We start from the raw sequence: 15,410 nt of genomic DNA, 5'->3' as shown, positions 1-15,410 counted from the left end.
CATCCTAGAACTCATTCGTTGTTTGAAATATCTACAGCCTCCTAGGGCAAACAGGGGCTTCCAGAATCCAGGACAAGCTTGCCTCCGGACAAGGCCGAGCAGGCTGTTAAGGGAGCAGGGGTCCCCATCCCAGGCCCCCTGCGATGGCGTCTCTCTTTGCTCCCCGGGAGACCGGGGGGGCCAGGGAGAGATGGGAATCGGGTGATATTAAAGTTTCTCTGCCTTTGTGCTTAGAAACCAGCAAGGCAGAATGGATGTGCTGCTGTTTTATATTGGACACTGGCTTTATGAATGATGTTCTGTTATCTTTCTGTATTTCTTCCCCAAGGAATCATTCTTCTATTTTTACTTTTCCACCGTTTTTTAAAGTTTTGAATGTCTTTCAGCCTAGCTCTTGGTTTCTTAATCTTTTTCTCTGCAAAATGTCATTTCCACCTGTTTCCATTTTCATTCTTTTACTTTTCTTCCTTCCCGAGCTAATAATGACTCCTTGCTCCTTTTCCGTTCCATTCTTACCGCCCGCCTGAGCGTCCCCCAAAAGCCTTCTGTTCGGTTTTATCATGGCAGACCAGTGTTCTTTTCTGAAGATGCTCTGAATTGTCTGTCTTATTGTGTTTGGTTGAGGCCTAGTAATTTTCAATAAAGCCCTTAATCCAAGTACTTCACTGAAAATTACCAGGCTTCTCTGTGGAGGATGAGAGTCAAAAATAGAAGTCCTCCGCTAAGGAAAGTGCAGTCAGAGTGAGGCAGTCAGTATTAGCCAACACCAACCACCTCTGAAATCAAGAAACAGCCTGGCAGGTTGACAAATGCGATACATAATTTATAGCCCAAGTGATATATGAAGCCCCGTGATGATTTTCAGCTGGAGCTCTGTTTTATTTTCCCTTAAAATAACCTTCCCTTGACAAAGTTCACACTTTGCCTTGCACCAAAGTTTTAAAAAAAAAAAGCATCTTGCATCATTGTGTAAACTAAAATAGGAGTTTGGAGCAAATTTCCATTTTTGGTCAAATGTTTGCATCTCTTTTCCAGGTATTTGGGTGAAATTTTCTCATCCTTTAAGTTTCTCTTTGGAAACACAGTTGTTATTAAGAGGGATTGCAGGTCAACATAATGGAGCCTTCATATGGGTTTCTTGTTGGCATTTCTAGAATTTTTGAAAATGTGGTATTAGCAGAACCTATTCAGCCAGCATTTGGCCTGAATATTCAGAAAGATCATATACAGTAATTTATGATGAAAGCATGAGAAAGTCCATTTTCGAGTCAGTAACAACACTGCTCCCTTAGTTCATGTGGGATCACTAACAGGCTTTTCCACTCAAAGCCCAAAGTGTGCCCAGTGCCATCCTGCACCATGAAATATCCAGATGGAGCCAGGCCCACCTCGAGGCAATTCTACCATCAGGGCTGTTGTATGAGCAGATAAATACAACACCCACCTTCCGCCCATCACACAGGTGGGCGCTGGCTCTCCCTATCTCACAGGTGAGGAGTGATGCCTGCTTTTGGAGAGCTGGAGAAGACTTCACAGAGATGGTCATATTTAGTGCTTCTTGAAGAGTGCAATTAAGTTTGCCAGATGATGGCTGGAAGGATCGGGAATTCCAGAGTGTGAGAATAGCGCCAGAAGGGGAAGAGCTACTGACGACATCTCGCTTTTCCAGGGAAGTAGAGCCATCCTGGGAGATAGCAATGCGGGGGACTGCCTTCGTCCCTTCATGCTCCTGTAACAAAATGCCACAGACGGAGTGGTTTATAAACCACAAATTCATTTCTCACCGTTCTGGACCTGGGAATTCCTAGATCAAGGCACTCGCAGATCTGATGTCTGGAGAGGGCCTTCTGCCTGCTCCACAATGTTGCCTTCTCTGTGTCATCATGTCCTGGCAGGTGTGAGGGCACTCTCCCGGGCCTCTGTTCTGAGGCCACTCATCCTCACTCATTCGTGAGGGCTCCATCCTCCTGACCTAATCACCCTCAAAGGCCTCATCTCCTAATGCCAACACCTTGAAGCTGAGGATTTCAGCCTGTGAATTTGGGAGAGACAGAAACATTCAGAGCATAGCAAGGACATTGGAGCTAGTTTGCCAGTGGCCCTGTATTGTCTCCTAAAGATTTGGCTTGCAAGGACCCAGTGGAAATTTCATGAAAGTAGAAAATAATGACATCATTTTCCTCTTTTCAGGGAGTAATTCTGGCAACATGGTGGCAGCAGACTTAAAGGAGGGAGGGTGGGGGCCAGAGACCAGACGAGGGATGGGGCATTGGGCCAGGCCTGAGCCCCTCCGAGCCAGTGGCAGATGGAAGTGATGTCATGCGACTTCAAGGTAGCTAATTCCACAGTGCCAAAGACCCTTGAACAGGGTCAGAGTCAGAAAAGCAAGGGCCAGGAGTGACTGGGGCCACCACTGACCTGGAAGCCCAGAGTTCTTGCTGGGAGGAAGATGTACGGAGGAAATGCTCCACTTGCTGCAGAGAGCGATGGGGTCCTTTCCTCCTTTCAGCATTGAGCAAGGCAGCGAGGGTGCATACAGAGCAGTCCTGTGCAGGGCATTTAAAGGAGGGGGTCAAGAAAGGGAGAAAGGAGCAGGGTCACAGCTGCAGTGATGCTACGTGCATAGAGAGTCCTGGGCCAGGTCACAACTGCAGTGATGCTGTGTATAGAGAGAGTCCTGGGCCAGGTCACAGCTCCAGTGATGCTGGATACATAGAGAGTCCTGGGTCAGGTCAGCTGCAGTGATGCCGAGTGTGTAGAGAGAGAGTCTTGGGCCAGATCACAGCTGCAGTGATGCTGGGTGTGTAGACAGCCCTTGGCTAGGTCACAGCTGCAGTGATGCTGTGTACATAGAGAGTCCTGGGCCAGGTCACAGCTGCAGTGATGCTGGGTGCATAGAGAGCCCTGGGCCAGGTCACAGCTGCAGTGATACTTGGCAGCTCCCCACCCTGTGCCCTGGATTCCCCCCAATCCCAGGACATCTCACCAGCACATCTGCACTCTCCCCTTGCAGCAATCACGTGTTGTTCTGTCAGCTCCCACCCTCCCACCTGCAACCAGCCATTATTGCTCTCATCTTTAAGGAGAGTTCTTTCTTGTTCCAACTCCCCTGTCCAGCCACTGCCCATTTCTCCTCCTCTTTCTACAACACTCCATAAAGGGTGATCTGCACTTGCTGTTCCTCTCGTCCTGTTGTCTCTGGAGCCCACTCCCTCACCAGTGGCCAGTAACTGCCTGTGGAAGGCAGGAGTGAGCAGCTCCGTGTCTCTCTCTCTCCAGTTAAAGCACTGAGCAAGAAGCAGCCGTATCTCTTGCTGCCTGCTTTAGGCTTTTCAAGGTCTTTCTTTGCAAAACTACAAATGTAGTCTTTGCAAAACTACAAAAGACAAAAGTCTTTGCAAAACTACAAAAGAAAAAATGCCCTATGTCTGTTAAAAAAAAAAAATTCACTTTTTACCTAGCACATTACAAGCTGAGTGAATAGTTTTCTGTTTTGACTAATAAGGCATTGCTGTGGAATAAAGAAGCCATGTTGATGAGCATAAGTCACATGAGCAGTGGATCATATGAGATCTGAGCATGACACAGGCAGTGGCTCCTGCATGACCAGGCAGTGTGTCCTGTAAGACTGGGACAGTGACTCCTGTATGACCGGGGCAGTGGCTCCTGTATGACCCGGGCAGTGGCTCCTGTATGACCCGGGCAGTGGTCCCTGTGTGACCCGGGCAGTGGCTCCTGTATGACCTGGGCAGTGGTCCCTGTGTGACCCGGGCAGTGGCCCCTGTGTGACCCGGGCAGTGGCTCCTGTGTGACCTGGGCAGTGGTCCCTGTGTGACCCGGGCAGTGGCTCCTGTGTGACCCGGGCAGTGGCCCCTGTGTGACCCGGGCAGTGGCTCCTGTGTGACCCGGGCACTGGCTCCTGTATGACCCAGGCAGCAATTCCTGTATGACAGTGGCTCCTGTGTGACCCGGGCAGTGGCCCCTGTGTGACCCGGGCAGTGGCTCCTGTGTGACCCGGGCAGTGGCTCCTGTGTGACCCGGGCAGTGGCCCCTGTGTGACCCGGGCAGTGGCTCCTGTGTGACCCGGGCAGTGGTCCCTGTGTGACCCGGGCAGTGGCCCCTGTGTGACCCAGGCAGTGGTCCCTGTGTGATGGGGCAGTGGCTCCTGTGTGACCCGGGCAGTGGTCCCTGTGTGACCCGGGCAGTGGCTCCTGTGTGACCCGGGCAGTGGTCCCTGTATGACCCAGGTATTGGGTCCTGCATATCCTGGACAGTGGTCCCTGTATGACCTGAGTAGTGACTCCTGTATGACATAGGTCGTGGCTCCTGGATGACACAAATAGTGGTTCCTGGATGACACAGGCAGTGAGTCCTGTATGACACAGCTGTGACTCCGATTTGACAAGGTGAGGATTCCTGTGTGATGGGGCAGTGGCTCCAGTATGACATTGCTGTGTCTGGTCCATCTTGTGCACACTTGGGGTGACTTTGCCATCATTACTGCAACATCAGTCAGCTTTCAACTGCAGACCATCTTTGCTGGGGCAGGGAGTCAGGCCTGAGTCTGCCTCAGAAAGGTCTTCGCAAAAAGTCAATCCTGTACCAGATCAGTCAGTGCCGGCTGAGCACACCAGGAGGACCAAGGATGAGGCCTGGCTCAAGGAAAAAGTGAGGGGCCTGGAGAGGGTGGACATGCTTGAAAAAGGTCTCCATTCCTTGCAGCACAGTTGCAGGCAACACCAAGACTAGCTGGGCCCTTGGAATCATCCAGGCCCACCTCACCAGGGCCACCCGCCACACACCTGGAAGGGACGCTGTCACTCAGCATGCATTGAGCAAAGAATGGACTGAACACAGCCTCCTGCTAGCCCTGGGCCTCCCTGGCCCCTGTGCTGCTGCTGAAGGACCTCCCCCAGAGCTCTGGATTCTTCCACACCAGTGATTTTCATCCATTTTGATGTCAGAGACATGTGTGGGACTCTGGAAATTCAGAGGGTAATTGAGTATGACTCTTTTCCCAATAACTGCTGTGAAAAAACAGAACAGATGAATTTTAGAAGGATGTCTGAAATGCAAGCATCCTCTAAAGTATCTCCACTGGTGAGTTACTTACAGCTAGTCAGCAAATGAAACCAGAGTCGCCCACCAGTATCCTGGTGAGTCATCGCCAGCCTGAATTATTAGAAAGGGACGGCTGTCCCGGCTGGCATCTTGCCTTTCATCCGCTGCTGTTCCCTTGTCCTGTGACATCCATGTTGTCATCCTATCAGAGTCATCAACATCACCTCATGGGTAAGAAATCAATTCCTACTACATTCTCTACAGCTGCTTCTGTCTGGGAACTAAGAAAGGAGTTTTATTATAAAAGAAAGTTTTTATTCCAGTTTCTATTCATGGAACTTGAAGAAATGGAACTTCCTGAAACCAGGAGGTTCAGAAAAATAGAGAGAAGATTATCATCTCAAAAGAACACGTCTCATATCATCTGGGGGAAAGCAGGGGTGGGGAGACCGTCCTCCGTGCTGCAAGTCAACCGGCAATTTCGAGAATGCCATCAATTGGATTAAAGATTTCACATCGGAAAATAAAGTTGTCTGCTGATACGGGGCTTCTTCATTTGGGACTGTGGCAAACCTCCTAAGCCTGTAGCACTTCTGAGAACGGAGCCAAACCAGGGTGTTCAATCGCAGAGGCTAAAGCGCTTCTTTCACTGAGATCATCTAAATCTAGATCATACTGAATCTGCCTTCTCTCTGGGCCAGAAACGTTTTCCAAGGTATTCACGTTGGAAGGATGAATTACCCACACTCTCTTTAAAGCCCCATTCAATTAAAAGGAGATGAAAATCTCCTTGATGCAGAGGCCTTTGAAACATGCTGGGGGTAGTGGGGAGGGATGAGAGATACATATTTACAGGAAATCTGATAGAAAAGACCACCATGTAACCTGAGGGTGAGTCTGAGAAGATATTTACTCAAGACTTGTATTTCTTTTAAAAACAATTAGTTTCGATATGTATCTAAAGTATCTCCTCCGTCATTTAGGATAAAGACAGATTAGGCTTATACTCAGGAATGAATTAGAAGCCCTGGCATTCTAGGAAGCTAAAGAGTTTGTATCCACTTGCAGAAAACTGAAAAAAAAAAAAAAATCTGGTGTAAGAGACCTACAAGGAAAGGTAATGTTCTCTTGGAATTGGAAATCTGCTTAGAGAGGAAGTGGTCACTGGAGCTTTAAAAAAACATTAAAAGTAAGGAAGTTCTCCCTTCCTAGAAAATGTGAGCTGGGGCTCTAGCAGAGGACACACGAAAGACTTAGAGCAGCAGACTGAGCTATTCCAGGAACGGGAGGCAACTTTCAACCTTCAGCAGGATGGGGGAGGCAGATGGGGGCTCTGGGAAGGGACCAGGTAGCAGAGCGGGGACCGTAGGCAGGACATCTTGGGCCACCTCCTGCCCTCCCTGGACACTGGTCCCAGCTCTGAAATCTTTGTTTTCTTTGGGCTTACTTTTATTTTGTTATTCAAAGGATTAAAATGCCACTCTGATTCTAGAATAACTTTTACTCTCATCGAAAATAGCTGATGGCTTCTTTACGTCGTGGCTATGACAAGAGTATTTTGGGAGCATTTAAGTAAAACAATGTTCTTAAGTTTATTAGGTGGCTCTGAAGTGAGTGAGGCTTCAGTGGGGTCATCCTATAGAAAGAAAAGGCAAAGACCAGTGGGCAGGTGGGGGCTCAGTGCCAAGGATGACCCATGTTTAGGGCTTGGCAGTCTGTCTCCCCTGTGGCAACCTCGAGTTCAAGGCCAGCCTGGACTCTTTTCAAATCCATCCTGGCAGGAGGCGGGGAAGCAGCTTGGAAGGGCTGCTCCATGGCCATCAGGAACAAGGACTTTCGAAAAGGCCACGCTGGGTCAAGCCCACCGCTTATCTGCTGTGCGTCCTTGGCAAAGCTACTGACCAGTCTGATCCCTAGATTCCTTATCTGCAAAATGAGTGTAATGCAGATGCCCACCTGACAAAGTGATTGGAGGCCTTAAACAGGAGAGCACAGGTGGCTAGACAGAGTAAGCTGGGAAAAGCTGAAGCCACCTTTGCAAAAAAATTAACAGTGAGAAAACTGTGTCAATAAAAGAGATCTAATCTAAATCCTCACCCGCCCCCTGTAATCAGCTTGAGGTGTTTCCAGCTCTTGGGAAACTGCCTTCCCCTGGCACTGTCTGCAACCAATTATTATTTTAGAGAGACAGTGTAACAACTGCCTGACCATCACCTGACAGTCACCTGACTTTACTGGTAGGGTGTCAGGGGAGCCTTCTCCTGCCCCGCTCAGTCATGCCTCTCCTGTAATCATTCCTGGGCTTTGGCTAAGCCAACTCTGGGAGACCTCTAGTTTAGAGTTTAAATGATAATAGCCCTTCTCTGAAACTCAGCCGCATTTATAAAGCTAATGAAAGGCCGTCAGGCTAGGAAGAGGAGAGAAACCTGAATTCTGGTAAGCTGTAGACTGGTCACAAAATTCACAACTTCACTATTGTAAGAGATCACTATTGTAAGAGCCTTTTGAGATCTTTTCAGATTTTTCGCTTGTCTGACACCTGGCTCCACCCAAACCACCAGCCCCACTCCTGTGGCCCACCTAGAAGCAACTCAGCTCAAGAGGGCAGCTCTGACCCCCTGTGATTTCATCTCCAACCCAACCTATCAGCAGCAAGCATCCATTAGCTGGCCACCACCACCCCTTCTCCCAAACTGCCTTTGAAAAGCCCCTCCCCTGGGAGCTTTTGGGGAGACTGATTTGAGTAGTGTTACCGGCCGCAAATCCGCACGGCTCTGCAGCAACCTCAGTTCTCACCACCTCAGAAGAAGGAATTCGATTGAGGGGCATAAAGCAGAAGAGACTGAGGCAAGTTTCAGAGCCGGAGTGAAAGTTTATTAAAAAGTTTTAGAGCGGGAATGAAAAGAAAGTACACTTGGAAGAGGGCCAAGCAGACATCTGGGAGGTCAAGTGCCCCATTTGACCTTGGGCTCGGGGTTTGATATGCTGGGCTACTCCAGCATCGTGTGCCCCTTTTCCAGTGGAATGCCCCTGGAAGGTGACCAGTTAAACTCCGCCATAATGCCTCTCAATTCACATGCTTGAGCCCACTCACCCAACTCCTGAAATCTTACCAAGAAGCTGCTGATTACCAGCTTGAGGTGTTTCTAGCTCTTGGGAAACTGCCTTTCCCTGGCACTGTCTGCAACCAATTATTATTTTAGGGAGACAGTGTAACAACTGCCTGACTAGCTACCTGCTGTAACAGCATGGCTGGCCTTATGTCAGTTAAACTCTTTCTTTACTGCAAGGCCTTGGTCTTTTTTTGTGCAGCAGGCGGGTGGGGGCTCAGTGCCAAGGGTAGTCCAGGTTTGGGGCCTGGAAAGCCTGGCCTGTTGGGTGGTTCCAAAGCTGTGTGGTTCCCCGGAGGACTGGTGCTGCCATGTTGTGGGAATGACGGCAGTCGAGAAGTGGTGATTCGTGGCTGGGAATGCAGCATGTAGGATGATAGGAAGCCTTCCTGGTTGTAAATCAGCATCCAGCAGTTCTGTTCACTAAACCTTGTTAGGCAGGCCCTGGGTTAAGGTCCAGAGGTTTTCCAGGTTGATAAAGCTGAGCCATTGTCCCCAAGGGCTTGTATTCTCTGAGGAGGAATGACAAAGAGGCATGCTAGTTTCAGTACATTGCCAAAAGTTTTGAGGCAACAGGATCCTGGGTCTTTGTGGAAGCACAAAGGGGATTGGAGTGGCAGCTAGGAAGGCTTCCTGGAAGAGATGGTTCCTCTGATTTTTCCATGGTTTTCTCCAGTAATCCACTTTGTTTTTCCCAAGAAAAATAAGGAAAATTCAGGTCAACTATCTATCAAAAAATTATTCCACATGTGTCAAAAGCTTATCAACATTTTAATCACTGATTTAGAAAGTTACTTACCTTACAAAGTTCCCCCTTTTCAAAATGATACCCGGCTTTATATCCATAGCATAGTCACACACATACATCAAACTTTCTGCAAGCTTTAGTTTAGAGTCGAAATCTGCCCTGATATTTCTGATCATGGATGATTTTCGACATAGCATTTTTTAGGTGGATGACTTGGGAGAAGAGCCAATCAGGCCCCCAGTTTCTACATAAATGCATCCCACAGCCTCTCTCCACCCTACAGTTCCTTTTCCCTGGCTCCAAGGCTGTTCTGACAGATGGGCTTTGGGCCCCAGCTGGCAGCAGGAGAGCAAGGACAGAAGCAGTGAGGACTGGCCGACAGACTGCTGGTACCGTGGCAGAGGCCTGCGTGTTTGACATGCCAGTGATCGACCTCTTTGACCAGCTGATGCTGTGGGTCACGAGCCAAAAGACAGGAGCTTCAAGAAAATATTTGTATTTTTTCAGTGTTACTCCCATAGTGTTTCATTTCTTCAAATGTACTTCTACACTGTTTTATTTTGAATGATTGCATTCCTGTTTTACTCTTCGCACAATTCAGGCCTCGGTTTCTCTTTCTTTTCTTTGTTTCGACTCACAGATGTGGGAGGAGGCCATTGCCTTGGGCAAGGAGCTAGCGGAGCAGTATGAGAACGAAATGTTTGATTATGAGCAACTCAGCGAATTGCTGGTAAGTCTTTATTTCTTTTCATTTAAATCAACACAGGCAATCTCAGCTGGTTTTTCAGAAATTTCTCTTTCCATGTCAATGTTGGGGTTCACCCCAGGCACTCTGGGACCTGGGCCATGTCCCTCCGTTTTGCCTAGGAAGATGGTTGATATTTGGCCCATAAATATTTAGTTTTTAGTCCCAAGTCAGCTCTTATAACCAAACTCTTAAGGCGTCTATGAACAAATTGTACATAAACAACTGCTGACCTTGTGTGTAGTGGTCTTGACAGCCCAGGAGTCTCTGAGCATTTGTACTAGTTTAAAACTGACCCCAGGCCGGGCGCGCTGGCTCACGCCTGTAATCCCAGCACTTTGGGAGGCTGAAGCGGGTGGATCACGAGGTCAGGAGATCGAGACCATCCCAGTTAACACAGTGAAACCCTGTCTCTGCTAAAAAATACAAAAAATTAGCCCGGCGTGGTGGCAGGCGCCTGTAGTCCCAGCTACTTGGGAGGCTGAGGCAGGAGAATGGCGTGAACCTGGGAGGCGGAGCTTGCAGTGAGCTGAGATCGCGCCACTGCACTTCAGTCTGGGCGACAGAGCGAGACTCCGTCTCAAAAAAAAAAAAAATATATATATATATATATATTTGTAATTTTGATTTTATAGTTATAAATGTAATATATTATTATTGTAAAAATCACCTTTAATAGCACCACCATTGGCCAGGCATGGAGGCTCGCACCTATAATCCCAGTACTTTGGGAGGCCAAGGCAGGCAGATCACGAGGTCAGGAGATCGAGACCATCCTAGCTAACATAGTGAAACCCCATCTCTACTAAAAATACAAAAATGTTAGTCGGGTGAGGTGGCAGGCGCCTGTAGTCCCAGGTACTCGGGAGGCTGAGGCAGGAGAATGGCGTGAACCCGGGAGGTGGAAGTTGCAGTGAGCCGAGATTGCGCCACTGCACTCCAGCCTGGGCAACAGAGTGAGAATCCGTCTCAAAAATGAAAAAACCTGACCCCTTCTATGAGAGGGGGATGGACAGATAATGACCAGACCTTTCTTCTACCATGGGAACGCTGTTAGTTTCTAATCACTGCCTCCTCCACCTTGTCATTTTTCTATTCAGCAGATCACCTTAATGATGTGGGAATGTGGGTCATGAATTTAGAACAGAACGATTCTGTTCTTTTAAATTCTCCTTGAATGTATGCCACTATCTGACCCATACCTTTTAAAAAGTACTAAGGGCCACCAGCCGTTTAATCAGAAGAAAACGCATTTCTTTGGCACCTCTTCGGTTATTGAAAACACCCAGAAGTCACAACTGTTTGCTGAATTTGGTCTTGTTTGTTCAGATTCCTTTGCGAAATGATGGAGGAGGAGTGAAAAATAATGTCAAAACGATGGAGTGAGATGAAATTCAGGTGCAGCCTCAGTACCATCTCCCACCATCTCCCTCTCCCACCCTATAGAAGTTGCCAGAGCTTTTAAAGAGCCCACAAGAAGAATCCAGAGGCACACATACTTGAATACTCAAACCTGAAATGCATTCTCTTTTTTCCTTCCAGAAAAAACAGGCTCAGTTTTATGAAAACATCGTCAAAGTGATCAGGCCCAAGCCTGACTATTTTGCTGTTGGCTACTACGGACAAGGGTTCCCCACATTCCTGCGGGTAAAGTTTAATTCTGCCTAATCTGAGCCATGATTGTTCCCCCAGCAGAGAATCCCCTTCCCGTTCTGAGGAAGGGTGGGGAGTTTACATCCGCGTGGCAAGGTACAACTGTCCACACTGCCATAGCTTGGTGGTTAGCCCAGGGGACAGAGAGAGACCGACAGGATTTTCTTTGGTTGCATATAACCTTTCCATCTGATGTTTCCTTAAAACAACCCTCCTTCAGAGATGTACGTGTATTACTTTAATTGAGGTGTGGTATGTGTAACATGCTATTTGCCATCTTAACCATTTTCAGGTGTGTAGTTCAGGGGCATTAATACATTCGCATTGTTGTGCAGCCAGCACCACCATCTGCCTTCAGAACTTTTTCATCTTGCAAAACTGAAATTCTCCATCCGTCAAACACTGCCTCCTCATTCTCCCTCCCCCTAGCCCCTGGCAGCCACCATTCTCCTTTGTGTCTCTATGAATCTGACGGTTCTAGGGACCTTGCATCAGTGAAATTGTACAGTGTTCGCCCTTCTGTGTTTCACTTGTTTCACTCGGCCGAATGCCTTCCAGGTTCCTCCAGGTTGTAGCATGTGTCAGAATTTCATCCTTTTTAAGGCTGAATGGTATTTCGTTGCATGGAGAGGCCACATTTTATTTATTCATTGATCCATTGATGAACATTTGGGTTGTCCCCACCCAATGTGCTGCTGTGAAGATGTATGATTTTAACGATATGGGAAATTGGAAGTGGATCTGTATGGCCACGGTGCTGGAAACTCCAAATCAGGCTCCATCCCTGAGACAGGCCCGTGCTTTCGGACATGTGATTGAAGCAGTAACCGTGATCACCTGCCAGATGCCCGTTTCCCAGTATTCACATGAGGCCAAAGGGGAAGTTATATAAATATTAATAATGCTGCCTGGCCTACCATAGAATTGTCTATAAATTTTCTCAAAAACACATTCTTGGATGCCATTGACCAATGGGTCATAATTTCCTGATATTTCTTAGGACTTTTTTTTTTTTTTTTGACACGTGGTTTTCTCTTATCCTAGGAGACCATGTGTGATTCCTCTGGCTTTAGGAAGCAGAAGCTCTGTGTCTTGAGCACGGCTGTCTGGGGCAGTTGAAACCAGTTGGGAGATTCCACTGGTTCCAGACGTTGCTCATTTGGGCTCCTGTGTTTCCGATTCCACGGGAGTCACTACTAGTGTGAGACACCTCTTCATCACGGTACCCAGAGGATACAAACCCCCCCTTAGGAAGGACATGTCCCTGTTGACAGGAGAGCCCCACAGTTCTGGCCTGCTCCATGAGGGGAGGCTGGCTGCCCACTCCTCAGTATCCTGCCTGGTGACGGAGGCGTCTGGCCTTGTCCTGGTCACTCCTGGTCATTGCTGGTCAGCTTTTCCTCTTGTCTTCATTGTGCAGCAAAGGCAGTGGTTGATCAGAAGCACAGATTCTGAACAAAGTCTTCCCTTCCAGATAATGAATAAAGGAGGCTTAGTTACAAGCTGTGAATTAGAGATAAGTTTGAAATTAGCTTCATTCTCAATAAAAAACAAAGCTGAAGGGTGGAATGAGCTTGGAGTTAAAGCCACTTACTGTTGCTAAAGGCTTTAATTCGAGTGTGTGTGCTCCGGAACACACATCTTTAAGAAAGGGAGAGAAGTGGACCAAGCCATGGCAGCCTTGTGCAGTGCTTGGTGTTAAATGGTGCGTGTGGTCCCTGTGGATGGAGATCTACCTCGGGATATGTAGGCACCAACTCTGGATCCATGCAGGATGGTTATCCCGGAGTCCAGAGCAAGGGAGCAGCCTACGTGGAATATTATGGAGGGCAGTGCCAGGTGCGGAGGACATGTCACAGCCCCCGAGCCCAGTAGACGCCAGGTTGTCCCAGGAGCTCACGCACGGCAGGCTCCAGGGACGGTCCTGGGTCATCTCCACCACCAAAAGGACAAAATGAAAAGTCCAAATGGAGGTTAACAGGCTTGGTTAATATTGAACTGACTGTGCCGCCACACCTGGATCATTCTGCGGAGCTGCAGCAATGTGGTTATCACGCTTCCCAGATCACCTGGCAGGGGTCAATCTGCCAGTGACACTAGCAAGTTACCAAAAAGTGGGCAGAATGTTTGAGTGCTTCATGCCCTGCTGGAGAGGAGCCTCCAAGAACTGACTAGCTGTCCCTTTTGCTGTGTTTTTCTCTAAAAATTGATCTCACCGTTGTTTGTGCTCATATTAATATTTATAGGTCTTACAAGGAATAAATATCTTTGACTCTATGTACATTTTCCCCTTGTTTTCATGTTCGAAGGGATCATTTCAGAATGCAAAGTAACTGACATTTTCAGAAAATGTTATTCGTGTTTTTATCTATAACTCACCAGCGTTTTTCTATTAAAGTTTTTATATACATTTTTATTATTATGTCTTTCTTATGTAAAGCATAAGAAAAATGCTTGGTAGTTTCATAGTAGTCTGTTATACATTAAATCTTACTGAATTTTGGAAGTGTGTGGCTTTATATAGCCTTAGAAGGTGTTCAAACTGTGTATTTATATTTCTAATTAAGACTACATATTATCTGGTTTCTGCTTGACTTTTTTTTTTTTTTTTTTTTTGGAGATAAATAGAACATTTTTCTTCCATAATGGTACTTTTAAGACATATCTAAGCACAAAGTGAAAAAGAATTCAATTCTTAAACTGGTTCTTTTTTAGTGATTTAGAAGAACTCAGAATAAGCTGGGGCGAGGGAAGGGGATTGTCTTAGTCCACTGGGGCTGCTGTAACAGAATACCTTAGACTGGGTACTTTATAAACCACAGAATGTGTTGTTCACAGTTCCGGAGGCTGGGAAGTCCAAGATCAAGGTGCCACCAGATTTGGAGTCTGAGGAGGGCCATTCCTCATAGATGGCGCCTTCCACTTGTTCTCACGGGATGGAAAGGGCAGGCAGCTCTCTGGAGCCTCTTTTCTAAGGCACTGATCCCTTTCACAAGGGTGGAGCCGCAATACCTAATTCCCTTCCAGAGGCCCTACCTTCTAATACTATCACTTTGGTGGTTAGGTTTCAGCATCTGAATTTTGGGGGCTACAAACATTCAGACCACAGCAAGGATCAGTTGATTCAGTGTCATACAATCTCTCTTAATCCTTTTGAAAATCCATTAGTTAGACAAATTTTAATTTGACTTCAATCTTGGTCTTTAGGGGATAAGCGTAAAAATATGCAGCAAGATGCTGTCCTCCGTCTGCCTCTGTCTGTCTCTGTTCGTCTCCGTCTCTGGCACCTGTCCAGGAATGACTGCAGATGGGGCAAGGCTGCAGCTGAATTGGGAGCAGCCAGCCTGGAGGTTCTTTCCCAGTGTCCCCTGATCGAAGAACAGAAGCACCTCAGCAACCACATCCTGTCCTGGAAAGCGTTACCCCAGACTTCTGTTTCTTGTACCCCTGTGACTTCTACTTGCTGTCTTCTCCTTGTGGCAGTTTTCATTTCAGTTGAGACAGCCCTAGATGGGACAGGGTGGGTGGGGGGAGGCAGAAGCCTTCCAAAACCAGCAGCGGCATTACACTAGATACGATCGAGACCATCCTGGCTAACACGGTGAAACCCCGTCTCTACTAAAAAAAAACACAAAAAACTAGCCGGGCGAGGTGGTGGGCGCCTGTAGCCCCAGCTACTCAGGAGGCTGAGGCAGGAGAATGGCGTAAACCCGGGAGGCGGAGCTTGCAGTAAGCTGAGATCTGGCCACTGCACTCCAGCCTGGGTGGCAGAGCGAGACTCTGTCTCAAAAAAAAAAAAAAAATTTCTTATGGCAGAATGAAAATGACTTCATTAGGGCCTACCTGAAAAGAAAACAAAAACCAGAAAAAGCGTGGACATCATTATCCGCTTGCCCTGGCTGCCTTACCCCCTTCTAACCCTTTCATGCCCACTCTAGTGTGGGCTTCTGAGTGTTCATTTGGTTTTTCGTATAGTTTTTAAATCAGTTGTTACTGTCAAGATGCAAACATAGCACAGATGTTGGTAGCGCAGTGTTGAGTGCCTCTTAAACAGTATTAACTTACATGCTTGATGACCATGTGTTCTTGATTA

The 15,410-nt window shown here is 47.5% G+C and overlaps 1 protein-coding gene across 3 annotated transcripts in view; it reads left to right on the top strand.

The window, feature by feature from the left end:
- The window catches only part of DOCK1 (dedicator of cytokinesis 1), a 551,514-nt gene that overhangs the window by 492,558 nt on the left and 43,546 nt on the right, over positions 1–15,410 (top strand). For all 3 annotated transcript variants that reach the window (XM_033179145.1, XM_033179136.1, XM_033179142.1), the window contains 2 exons: positions 9,560–9,649; positions 11,207–11,311. In XM_033179145.1, coding sequence (XP_033035036.1) covers positions 9,560–9,649; positions 11,207–11,311 — 195 coding nt within the window. The remainder of the gene's footprint in view (positions 1–9,559; positions 9,650–11,206; positions 11,312–15,410) is intronic.

Source organism: Trachypithecus francoisi, unplaced genomic scaffold, assembly GCF_009764315.1.
Source record: "Trachypithecus francoisi isolate TF-2019V2 unplaced genomic scaffold, Tfra_2.0 Contig01579, whole genome shotgun sequence".
Taxonomy (NCBI): Eukaryota; Metazoa; Chordata; class Mammalia; order Primates; family Cercopithecidae; genus Trachypithecus; species Trachypithecus francoisi.
Note: the sequence above shows the minus strand (reverse complement) of the source record. Positions and strands in the feature narration are given on the sequence as shown.